This window comes from Theobroma cacao, chromosome 4 (genome assembly GCF_053813885.1).
Source record: "Theobroma cacao isolate CCN51 chromosome 4, ASM5381388v1, whole genome shotgun sequence".
Lineage (NCBI taxonomy): Eukaryota > Viridiplantae > Streptophyta > Magnoliopsida > Malvales > Malvaceae > Theobroma > Theobroma cacao.
The window spans coordinates 38,731,486-38,743,649 of NC_142642.1; the positions used below are offsets into that span (position 1 = coordinate 38,731,486).

The window sequence follows — 12,164 nt, forward strand, 5'->3', positions numbered from 1 at the left end:
AAGGGTTGAAATCGTTCTGATGGTTTTACTTTTCTAGTTAAATTAAGTTTTTAAATGCTTTTTCATAGTTTAAATCAACTTTCATCATATTTTATTTTACAATAGATAATTAAATTGGGTTTTGAATAAGGTTTTTAATAATTAATTTAGTTTAAATGTTCTTACTTGGTCACACCTGATCTTAAATTTCAAATAAAAAACATATTCACCTTTACAAAGTTCTATTTTATTTAAGACACAATATCTAAAATAATAGTTGAAATATTAGAACAAATTTAAATAAATTCTTATTTTTTATTATATTTAATTAAATTTTTATATTTATTAAATAGATCTTTATCATTAATGTTAGATTAACTATCGTTAGTTAAACCTCATTTTAAGTAGTGTTAACATGACATGCTTATATGCTATGATGACATGAACGTCATGTTAATATTATATCAGCAACATAAATATAGAATGACAAGTGACGCTTTAATTAATAGTAATTAATTAATTATTATTTATAAAAATTTATTAGACACAAAAATATATATATAAAAATTTAATTGAACACTATTGAAAAATAAAAACTTATTTAAATTTTGTTAAATAATTTAAAATTTTTTAAAATATTACATCTTTATTTTACTATCTTCATAAAAAATAATTCTTATTTTACTACACAACAATACAAAACATAGACAAAATTTCATATAAACCTTTACTACTAATTGTTACCATCAACTTAATAACTTTCTTCTTTTATCCAAGGTGATCCTTAACCTGTCTGAGTTTCCAATCTTCCTTTAAGTTTAAGCATTAGGTAACCTGTCTGATGTTGACGCCTGAATAGTGACTTTGCTTTCATTTCTTGGTAACCACATTATTAACCTCTTGTCTCGCCTATATTACCACTAAAAACAAAAAATTTCCCGAGCTGCCAAGACTACAAGCACAAAAATCCAATCCCTGAAGACACCCATCTTTCTCTCACTCTAGTACAACCTGAAAAATCAACCAGACAAGGTTAATCTCAACTTGGTAGAGTAAGTTTTTGTGCATTGTTTGAAATGTACAACTGGAAAAACCGACCAGACAAGGTTAATCTCAACTTGGTAGATTAAGTTTCTGTGCCCTGTCTGGAATGTACAGCAGGAAAAACCAAGCAGTCAAGGTTAATCTCAGCTTGGTAGAGTAAGTTTTTGTGCCATGTTCCACAAAGGGAAAAACCAAGCAGACAAGGTTAATCTCAACTTGGTAGAGTAAGTATTTGTGCCATGTCTGAAATGGAACATACAACTAAATTAACATAAGATAATATGGCAGCAGGGCAAACAGTGAGTCAATTGACAGCCGCATTTTCTTTTTTAGCACTTCAGATCTAAAGAAGAACAAAGTCATGTTTGTCCTTTTTCTTATTACTACTGAACTCTCGTGTGCCCACCAACAGCTTGGTCCCCTCTATCATCATTAAAGGTCCCAACGTTCTTATTTTTTCGAAATCCGTTGGAGCCAAATGGGTTTTAAAAATCAACCACATCTCGTTTCTCTTTCTTTGAGCTTTGAGCTTTGAGCTTTTTGTAATATCTTGAGGAAAGGGAATTTTCTCTCAGCATGGATCCTTCCTGACTCAACCCATCATTCCTTCGTTTGTGCGTGGAAAACTTCACCAGAGAGTTGCTGATGGGGTGTTTCCTTGGCTGTTTTGGGATTTCTACAAAGAGGAAGCGTAGAAAACCGGCCAACCGGATTCTCCCTGGAGATTCAGTAAGCTTTTTTGTGTTTTCTTGAAAGTTTCAGCTGGATTGCTTCGTTTACTTTCATTTATTTGTAGTTTGGATTTTGCTGCTTTACTGATTTTCTAGCAGAGACTTGTTACCTATGAACCCTTGGATTCCTCTGTTTCGATAAACCTTGACATCCCAGAAGAACCCATTGCCTCAAATCCTCAGCTGTGGTCAGTTGCTGATACATAGTCTCACATTTTGTACTTTTTATGAAAGGGTTTCTGTAATAAGTACCTTTAAAACACTCACATATTCCCTTGTTGACTGCAGTAATAAGCCTAAGGAGAGGTTGAGCATCAAAGTAAAGAAGAAAGTGAGCTTCAACTTGAATGTTCAGACCTATGAGCCGATTCCAGCTGAAGAAACCACTACATATCAGTTTTTACAGAGTTTTGAAGAGAAAGAAAGTGAAAAGAATGGAGCAGAAGCAGGAAAAGGTAGCTTGCTCTCAAATTCATTGCAGATGGGTTCTTATCCTACCAACTACAGATACCAAAACTGTCGAGAAAGCTATGATGAAGAGGATGAAGTGGCATTTGAGGAAAGTGATCTAGAAGGTGATGATTGTTATGATGATGATGATGATTATTATTATTATTATGATGGAGATGATAGTGATAATGTTGACAAAGATGTTGATGATCAAAGACAAAGACAAGAAGAGTTCTTGGATCAATTCGACTCTGTAAACATGGAATCAGCAAAGGGAGCTTCTTTGGTTCATTTGGACGAGGACAAGGCCAAGAACAAAATGACACTTTGTGCTTCAACAGATGGAGAATCGAAGTCAATTGGGTGTGGAAATGCAAGAATCAGAAGCCAATATCTATGTTCTGTATTGAATCCAGTAGAAAATACTACCCAATGGAAAGAAATCAAAGCAAGAGCAGCACCACCACCTACGCACTGGTGGAGGGAGGAGAATATTGCGCTAGAAGAAGAACCCCAAACACCGTTTAGTCCAAAGCTGAGTTCCAACCTCCCACCAAAATGTAATCAGTCAAGGCCTCTACTGCAAGACATAGCAGTTGATGCTAGCCTCTCAAACTGGCTAACTTCACCACATACCGATGCGTCCAAAGCCACGGGTAGCACCAAAAGTTGCAGCGTTGCATTTGATACCGTGTCATCAAAGAAAAGCATATGCGACGGATCATTCTCTAGGAGAAGTAGAGAAGATAGAGTGATTTTAGAGATCACCAACTTGGAGTCCTTATAAATCACATGCTCCAGTCCTTTCAAGGTTACAATGAAAGTATACGGAACAAGCTATGAATTCAATTTCAGCCTATTCCCAAAGAGTGTGATAAGAAGAAGAAGAAGAAGAAGAAGAAGAAGAAGCAAAGGCAGCAGCAAGTTGCTTCTCCCATACTCCAAGTTATATAATACAAGGGTGTGCAAAAGTTGGAGGTGTTGTTTGTTTGTATGCCGGTTTATGATTCTTTGATTCATTTCTGATTGCTTGATAAGATTTGTTAATGTCAGTAGCCTTTGGCTCTATTTGTTCATGCTGTACCGTTTGTATAAGGATTGACCATTGTGTTGAAGTTGAACCATTTAATTTCAGGGCTTCTCAAAACATTATTCTAACATAAACAAGGAAGAAATCTGCTCGCGTTCTCGCATTCTATTGCAAGGCGAATAGGAAGGTAGAGGTTGCACAAGACAGAATACACCAGTAAAATTCAACAAGCTTTGAAGTACAACTTTCTAGAGATAAGTTTGGAGTTAGGGTTCCTAACTTTAAAAATAAACAGATTCTCCTAGTTAATTCTGGGCTTCCAGTGAGTAGCACTGGCAACCTGGCAGCAAGTGGTGTAGCAGGTCTCAGCGTATATTCCTATGGACCAATCATACAGCATATCGTGACAAAAGATCCCCAACAAATAGGGTCCATGGAAGTATTTGTTCTAAATATAGCACCCAATTGACTTCAATCAGAAGTATTCTTCAATGATTCTCACACAACATAAGAATATGGTGGTATCAGTTCAAAAGTTTTCGGTGCTCAAATTTATGAAACCTGAATTACAACATATCCTGGGTTCATTTGCAGTTCTCATGAAACTTACGAAACATACCCGACCAAACTGTTCTCAGCATACCAAAACCGCCTTGCTCCTTGTCATGAATGGAACTCATAATTTATCAGCATGGTTGTTGTGGACATAATTTTCTTCTGCATCAGCATGACAACTTGCTACCAAGAATGCCGTGATGGAGATTTTTAACATTCAGAAGAAAGTAACACAGGCAAAATAAAATGCAAAAGGGATTTAAGTATTGGCTGTTCCATTTTATGTGATTTGAAGGAATATGATCTCTTAAATGTTGTTCAACTGGTAAATATTACAGGAAAAAGCAAAAAAGAAAGAAAAAAAAGTATCATAATGACTGATGAATATACATCATGGAAGAAAGACAAGCATCATGACTATCTGCTTTCATTTCTGAGATAAGGTCCATGCAATTCTCATCTGTTCATAGCGAAACATATGGCAAACCACCTTAGAAATGGTAAAGAACTCAAATATACGAGAGACTGCCTTGCTCAGCCTCTGGACCTTTGATCTATCCTTCCAACAGCAAGTTGAACCGAGGGCCATCTTGTAGCAAACTTATCAAAATCAAGGTTGAAGGTGAAGCCCAAAATGATTATTCCAGTAATTCCCGATGGTGTCCTGTATTATATCTACATTATGATACAGATGCAGGAATCTGAATCCTCATCATCAGAATCGCTCACATCACTGCAAGCACAGTTAGGGCATCAGGATGTGACAAACAATGGTGAATCAATGAAATATACAACTACTCAAGTCCAAGTAAATCATATTGCAAGGTCAAGTATGATTCTCACGACCAATCCTTTTCTTTTGCAATTTGACCTAATATTGCAAATGTATGAAACTTAATGCTATCTATCTGAGCAAGTGCATGTTAAACCAAAAGCTCTTATCAATTAATTTCTAACATATATTATCATATCACATATGAAGCAAGAAAAAGTGTTTAAAAGGCATCAAAGTACATTGAGGAGTTATGCATGGTTGTTCATATTCAGTCATGCATATCAGTGACTCTTTTGGCATGCAATAAAGTGCTCATTTCTAAGAAGATGCAAATGCTATTATTCTTATTAATCACAGAAACCAAAAAACTAAATTGTATATATATGGAATGGACACATAATATACAGTACAATTTCATACACCAAGACCACTCAATTCATTTTATGAGAGGATGGTCCTTTGTACTTAAAGCAAAGTTCCTGATATTTTACATAAAAACACCAGTAACAGAAAATTAAGCTAGTCATTACTTAGATGCATTCTCTAATCAATGGCTAGTACGATACTACATACTTGGAATGCATTACAAGGCTTAAATCAGGTGCTAAAAGAAATTGAACATAAAAACACGATACCCCTGGAATTCACCAAGTTATAGTTTCAGATATTGTCCATAGCTTGTGTCAACAAATCTTTTAAAGAAATGCTCAAAGAAATCCTAATGCTTCAAGAAAGTAACTAAAGCACATGCTGCAATAAAAGCCAATTGGCACAATAAATGAAAATTTTTTCCTAAGATATTTGTGAGGTCAAAATTGCAAGGATCAACTACAATTGAGTTGTCGGTTCAGATCATTGTTGGAATAGGAAACAACAGAAAATTTGACATGATCAATACAGCAAATATCCCCTATAGCAAACCCTCATAGTCATTTGCATACAAAAGAAATGTTGCTTTAAGTCAATTCATCTCTGCAGTCATAGATCTAGAGAACACAAAACCAGAATGGCATTACATTGCCCTTCAAGTGAAAAGCTTGTACGCTACATAAACTTTGTGCTTCTGTACTCAATTGTTCTATTCTTAGAATCATCATTTAGCTAAATTAATAACACCTCATAAATGCATGACATTACAACATGTTTAATGAGAAACTCAAAAGACAATAGAAAACAAGAATTAACAGATACAAACACATATATGACAAAAACTACTTTTACCCAAAGATGGATTCTGGTGTAAACACATTTGTTGCATACTTAAATGATAAAGTAGCTACGCTAATAACTTCATCAATGCAGCATCCGCAATAAATTCAGACAAAATGTTCACTAGTGACAAAATCAGCTAAATGACATAACGCACAAACCAAGCCAAAACAGCCAAAAGTACTGCATATAGTTAGCAGATAAAACTCCAGAAAACCAATTACCTTGGTTCAAATTCCAGAACCTCCACAAGTTTATTCCCATTTTTATCATTCCACTGGACTTTCCGCCGCGTCTTTTCAGGTTTTCTTGACATCCCACCTTTCTTAGGTGGCAACAAAGAATTTGACTCACTGTACTCTTCTCCATCAGCATGATCTTCAAGTTTTGGAGAATCTATGGCACCTAAAATCTTATTGTTATATCCATTAACATCCTTAGCATCATTATGGACCGTATCCATCGACGACAATTACACCTCCCCTCACAACACAATTCTACTCAAAATCTTAAATCTATAACTCAAAAAACTTAGAACAAAAGAGCCTTAAGATTTGATTCGTGGAATAAAAAAAGTTGATTTTTTTTCACAAATCATAGACCCCATCAGGCTAACTAGGTGAAAAAAATCAAGACTTTCGTAGACCTTTACCTCTCAAAGTTCATAGAGAAGTTAGAAAAACCTTTGAAACAGATAAGATGATCTCTCTGTTCTATTGCGATTTTCCAAAAAATCCCATATACCCAGAAAGCGAAAACTGATAAATCAACAAAACCCAATCCCAAAATTCAAAATTTCTCTCTGGGCCTGAATGGCTAGAAAGTGGAATCCTTCATCTGCTAAATCCCAACAAGAAAGTCAACGCCTTTATCTTTGACAACATGAACAAAACCAATAAAAAATGCAAGTCAATTTTCAAGAAGAAGACTAGAAAACCATCGAACTTGAGAATTCAAATCAGGGTAAGACACAAAGAAGCAAGATTTCATTTTTTTTTTTTTGAAACAATTTAAAGTTTTCAAAAACCCCCCACAATTTGAGGGATTTAAAATGGCCGTAAACGAAAAGAGTAATATCATTCGGCAAACATTGAAGCGCGTTCTGGGTTCTATTTTTTTTTTTTGCTTTAATCATTCGATCAACGGCTAGGATTTTAACTTATGGGGGTGGGGTCCATGATATCAGGATGCTGATGTACGGTCGTTAATGTCGTTATTTTTCTTTGGGGAGCATGCGAGTTACCTTACGTAACCCATTCTTGTTGGGTGAGGTGTCAACGTTTGAGGACAGTGTGATGGAACTTTGGTCACACTGCTGGGGATTCCTTTTGGGATGTTCATTGATTTGTAGTATTTTATTTTATTTTTATGAAATAAAAAAATAAAAAAAAGGTCAAAACTTCAGGAGTATTTGTCTTTATTATATGCCATATAACACGTTGTATTATATTTTTTTTCCCAAGAAAATGATGTCTTATCTTATTAAAAATTAAAAATAAAAAATTATTATTTTTAATTTATTTATATATCGATTGTCTACAAAAGAAACGTTTTTTTTTTTTTATATAGTTAGAAAATGAATTTGATTGGAGATTTGGATGATGCCTGTTGGGTTGGTGACATACGAAGTAAGGTAAGAAGCATTACTTTAATATTTCTTACATGTTAAAGCTATTTTAATCTATAAAATAAAAATAATTGAATTTATTAAAATGTTAAAAGCTATAATGATTAGCGGTATCTAAGTATTTTCCTCAAGTTGGTTTGATGGTTTGCGCCCACAATCTTTCATAATTTATATATTATTAGTGGATATTCTCAATACTTTAAAAAATATAATTAATTGATTTGATTTTCATTATCCGAGATAAATTAATAAAAAAACATCTTTTGTAAAACCCAATTTTCAAATTTTTTTAATAAATGATCGAGTTTTATTAAATTTGTTAGATTTTTAAAAATGGGATAAAAATCATTTGTATATCTTAAAATACTTACTACATATTTATAGAAGATTACAATCTGGTAAAAGGACAAGGCAACTATAATTGTGTGGTTTAACAGTAGAAAGGAGAAGGGGTTTGTGTAGTGTTCTTCTTTATACAAATGATTTGCCAGTTTTACCAACTTTTGGGAGTAAAAATAGGTGAAAAAGTGGCCTATTGGTAAGTAACTTGGGAGGTGGAAAATAACAAGAAGGCAAAAGTGGCATTCTTATCAAACCAAGATTTGGCTGAAAATAATGGCATAGCTTAGTATATGGAAATGCCAAATAATTTATGGGGATCTGAAGTGAAATTCTACCTTCACTTGATAAGTTCATCAATGGAATTAGGAAGTTAATTACTCCCATCATGCAAATATCATATGATTGCAAGAAGACCATGAAGGAAGGCATGCATTTGCCTTTCATGATGGAAACTCAGAAACGACATTTACAGAAAAGGAAGATGTTGACAAATAATCAATTTGGCTTACTCCACAAATAAGTTAATGATAAAGCAAAGATAGATAGAGAAAGAGAAAGAGAGAGTTGGTGATTGCTTCAGAGGTTGCTAATTATGATTGCAACCATTGAACTTGCATTTCACTCAACGAAATCATACTGTTCAGTAACATTATTTTATGGCTGCACTATGGTTTTGCTGCCAGTGTTCAGGCTTTGCACAATTGGGGTGTTGGTGTTGAGCATACGGTCCAGGGAGAAGAACTGGACATCTTTCTTTTTTCCAGAATGGCAAGCTTTGAGAGAGCATCACCAGCTTTGAAGGAGATACTGCTCAGAATATACAGGTAATTATGGTTTATGGATGGAATAACAATATCATTTACAGGCCATTTGCCTTTTCTTATTAGACAAAGGAGAAAAAAACACATGCACGGCCGATAGGTAAACCCTTCGTCTTAACCCCTCTGCAAAGAAATAATAATCCTTAGGTCAAGTCTCAAGTATAAACACTTGGTAGTTTTCCTCACTAAACAACTCTCAACCAACTTTGATGGGCAACAAGATGCATTTTAGAGTTAGTTATCAAATTTGCATTCTTGCCGACCAAAACCACTCTAACAATCAATGTTATTCCTTTCATGACAGTGCAGAAAAGCCTATAGAGGTCGATCATCACTTGTATGAATTTGGCTCCGTTGAATACCACATTAAGGTAACTTTCAGACAAGCTCTGATCCTTCCATGCGTTCAATATTTATTTCTACTGGCTTAGCCATTGTTGGTGTCCTTTCTTCAAATGCACCAGGCAATTGTTGCTCCAAAACCTATATGATGCAGAAATGTTGAGCATAACTGAAACTTAGAAGTAAAGTCAGAAAATAGGAGTTATACAGCACAATTTCAGTATGCAGGAACTAGAAAATAGTAGGCAAAGCATCAGATATATAATGAAGCATAATTACATCGTAACAATCTGGAATAACGTGTGCCCCTGGATGTCTGCAAGTTTATATCCAGGCCTAATTGCCTTTGCATATATGGATAGGTCTCTTTCAATGTTTTATGCACATGCACGTATGACAGAATTGAAGTCATTTTCAATGTATACTGAACCTATTTAAATGATAACACAGTCTTCAGCATCTGATCCACAATTTACCTACTTGTCAATATCAACTCCACTACTGACCCAAGGAGTCTTGCTTTCATATGGGCTATCACCATATACCACACAAATGGTAAGGGAAATCTCTGCTGATTTTCTGGAGATCGTAGAACCTGCAAAAGAAGGATACCAACTTACTCTAAGACTTGATTTTTCTAAGATTCCACGTGACGTAGGTATGTGCTCCCTGCCAACATTTTACTGAAACATTTATCTCCTAGTATGAAGTATTCCGTTTCAAAGAACCTAGCAGAGGCCAGAATACTAACCCCAATACCCCTCCTTTCTGTTGTCCGCTCATAATTTCCTTGGTCCTGTCAAAATGTAGATTATACAAAATAACAATGCTGATAAAGGCAAAAAGTAGAGACATAGGAATCAATGTCAAAAAAGGTAAAGAAAGCTTGGGAATTAGCTATTTATTAAGCATCAAACTCAGTAAGAGATACAGTATAAGCCTATGCTTATTAAGACTATAGCTTTAGAGATGCATATTATTTTGTCCAGACTCTCTGAAGGTAATTACAGAAGTTTCCTCTGTCCAAGCCGTTATACTAAGCTCTCAGTTGAAAGAAATGCTGCGGAATGTGAATTCCAGGGATACATCTCAAGGGATGTACAAACCAATCAAACTTGTTTATCACCCAAGAGAACCTTTCTATGTCATCAGACAGGTAATTTCCATTCGCAAAATCATTAACATCTACCAAACAGGTTACATATCTTGATTCTTTCGATCTTAAATCCCAGATACCCATGTCCATGTTATTGCATGAAAGTCATATATTCATAAATCATGACATTTTCCAATTTGACTCCAGCTTTTTCTAAATGAATGATAACATGTTTGGCAGTCTCAAAAAATAATAGCAGTATTCCCCATGCGCTTCAAAGAATATTCAGATGTGATCATCGCAACATCCTTCTTTCAGGTTTCTGGTGGAGAATACAAACTTTCTGTGATTTCTAACATAAAATTGAACTCTTATTGTTGTAGCTGCAAAAAAGGGGATTCTGCTTATTACTTATTTGGACAGGAACTCATGGATGTGGGAAGTTCAGAAAAATGGGCTAAAGTACCTCCTTGCAGCTGGTCACCAATTCCTCCTCCAGAACTTAGAGGGGAACCTTTCGAAGATTTGAGCACTAATGGAGGATTTGTCTCTTTTGGTACATCATATTGTCCAAATCTTAAACATTATACCACGAATAGAGTAACTGTAAATCACATTTTAATCATCTAGCAAATACTGTTACAGAAAGAACTCAGCTGCATGATTTAACTCTTTGTTTCAATACCCAAAACAAATATATTCAAAATGTAGATATTCACCTCTAATAGTTAAAAATTGGTACCTTCAGCAAGGCTTAATGAAAACCATGAAATCCAGGCTGAGGATGCTCTTCAACAGATTCATGACAGTTTATATTAGATCGATTCTCTAGCCTAAGACATATTCACATGATTTTTTTCTTTTTTTTTACAGATATATCATCACGCCACATTGAAGGTAAAAGACTGGACAAGACTGTCTGGAGTCTATTAAATTTCTATGCCTATGTGAAACATCATGTAAAGGTAGTATTTCTATCTTGCTTTCAGCTTTACCAAAACCCCCTCCATCTCCCCTTTTCTATCTTATTTCCACTGGCAAATTTTTCCATTTTTACATATTTGGAATTGTAAGAATTGGAGCTCTGATGTCCTCTTCTGGCAATACTGTTCAACAGTGCACCAGAGGTTTCATACAAAGAAGGATGAGAAAGCGGTTGGAAAGCTTGGTTGAGGTACTAAGCTGAAACCTTGCATCCAATGCATAATCAGGGTCTGCAGTCTATCACTAGTTACAACAAAAAAAGAAGAAAAACATTTCTGTTCTTCGTTCTCGCATCAAATGTATTGCCATACTGAATTAATGACTCAATTACTTCAAAAACAAACAGAATCAAGTTAAATCACCTGCATACCTCAACATGGAATAACCAGTAATGCTCTTTACCACAGGTCCTGCAAAATTCAAGCTTAGAAGAAGATGGACGTATTAAAAAAGTTACAGGTATGAATTCAGCAATTAGCACATAACTAAGCATAACTGATGAATTTAGTCCATGCCATGTGGGGACAACATATACGGAAACTCAACAAAATAAAATGTTTTCGAAATGACATTTTTCTCATTATAATTGTTTGCCTTCAAGCAAATGCAGGATGGCGATACATGAAAAAACTGGTCACATTACCATCAAAATCTAAAATTCTCAAACGAAGATGTGGTGATTTCACAGGGAAGATCAAGAGAATCCGTTTCCGGATTAAAATCCATGGATTTGGGCGCTTTCGTAGAAAATGGTTGACAATGCCAAAGTTCTCTTCTTCAATAGGATATACTAAACTAGAATAACTTTCTTTCTGTATTTATACATTTTCCTGTTCATCATAGACTTCCATTATACTTTTGATTGTAACAAGCACCTTGTGTCTTCACAAATCTAACATTGATACAAGAGGTGAAATAAAGAAGAGTTCTGCTGTTAATAATCACCCAACAATCAGTTCATATACAAAAGTTCAGCTACTGCAATAATCTAATAATACTGCAACACACACCAAAGCATGCACACCTGACACCCACACTCACTTTTAAACTTGACCAAGATCACAAGGATAGTGATCAGGCAATGACCCAGCCAACAATTGAAACAGACTCCGATTTTCTAGTTCTTAACTTTCTTACAAAACTTGCATAAACACAGCCCCTGATTACAACATACATGCT

General features: G+C 34.9%; 3 protein-coding genes across 4 annotated transcripts; 2 read left to right on the forward strand and 1 right to left on the reverse strand.

Annotated features, from left to right (window-relative positions):
- Window positions 1-1,503: 1,503 nt before the first annotated feature.
- On the forward strand, window positions 1,504-3,338 carry LOC18603284 (FK506-binding nuclear-like protein). 2 transcript variants are annotated; one of them, XM_007035165.3, is made up of 3 exons: window positions 1,504-1,752; window positions 1,851-1,942; window positions 2,043-3,338. In XM_007035165.3, exons 1-3 carry the CDS (start codon window positions 1,669-1,671, stop codon window positions 2,989-2,991), a joined length of 1,125 nt encoding a protein of 374 aa, XP_007035227.3. In that variant the 5' UTR covers window positions 1,504-1,668; the 3' UTR covers window positions 2,992-3,338. The 2 variants fall into 2 exon arrangements, with proteins under 2 accessions (XP_007035227.3, XP_007035226.3); XM_007035164.3 differs by having other exon boundaries at window positions 1,854-1,942.
- Window positions 3,339-4,047: 709 nt separating this feature from the next.
- LOC18603285 (uncharacterized) lies at window positions 4,048-6,891 on the reverse strand. Its single transcript, XM_007035167.3, has 2 exons — window positions 5,998-6,891; window positions 4,048-4,522 (listed from the first exon to the last, which is right to left on the reverse strand). The coding sequence occupies exons 1-2, from the start codon at window positions 6,234-6,236 to the stop codon at window positions 4,465-4,467; spliced, it is 297 nt and encodes a 98-aa protein (XP_007035229.1). The 5' UTR covers window positions 6,237-6,891; the 3' UTR covers window positions 4,048-4,464.
- Window positions 6,892-8,413: 1,522 nt separating this feature from the next.
- ARPC2B (actin-related protein C2B) lies at window positions 8,414-11,908 on the forward strand. Its single transcript, XM_018119890.2, has 10 exons — window positions 8,414-8,566; window positions 8,868-8,934; window positions 9,356-9,563; window positions 9,895-10,061; window positions 10,242-10,319; window positions 10,425-10,557; window positions 10,875-10,966; window positions 11,119-11,175; window positions 11,393-11,444; window positions 11,596-11,908. Exons 1-10 carry the CDS (start codon window positions 8,508-8,510, stop codon window positions 11,787-11,789), a joined length of 1,107 nt encoding a protein of 368 aa, XP_017975379.2. The 5' UTR covers window positions 8,414-8,507; the 3' UTR covers window positions 11,790-11,908.
- The last annotated feature ends 256 nt before the right edge of the window (window positions 11,909-12,164 follow it).

Coding starts and splice junctions, on each gene's coding strand:
- LOC18603284 (XM_007035165.3), top strand. CDS start 1,669: ATGGGGTGTTTCCTTGGCTGTTTTGGGATTTCTACAAAGAGGAAGCGT. Junction 1,753..1,850: donor GGATTCTCCCTGGAGATTCA/GTAAGCTTTTTT, acceptor CTGATTTTCTAG/CAGAGACTTGTTACCTATGA. Junction 1,943..2,042: donor GCCTCAAATCCTCAGCTGTG/GTCAGTTGCTGA, acceptor TGTTGACTGCAG/TAATAAGCCTAAGGAGAGGT.
- ARPC2B (XM_018119890.2), top strand. CDS start 8,508: ATGGCAAGCTTTGAGAGAGCATCACCAGCTTTGAAGGAGATACTGCTC. Junction 10,558..10,874: donor TGGAGGATTTGTCTCTTTTG/GTACATCATATT, acceptor TTTTTTTTACAG/ATATATCATCACGCCACATT. Junction 10,967..11,118: donor ATGTGAAACATCATGTAAAG/GTAGTATTTCTA, acceptor ACTGTTCAACAG/TGCACCAGAGGTTTCATACA.
- LOC18603285 (XM_007035167.3), bottom strand. CDS start 6,236: ATGGATACGGTCCATAATGATGCTAAGGATGTTAATGGATATAACAAT. Junction 4,523..5,997: donor GTTCTGGAATTTGAACCAAG/GTAATTGGTTTT, acceptor CTGTGCTTGCAG/TGATGTGAGCGATTCTGATG.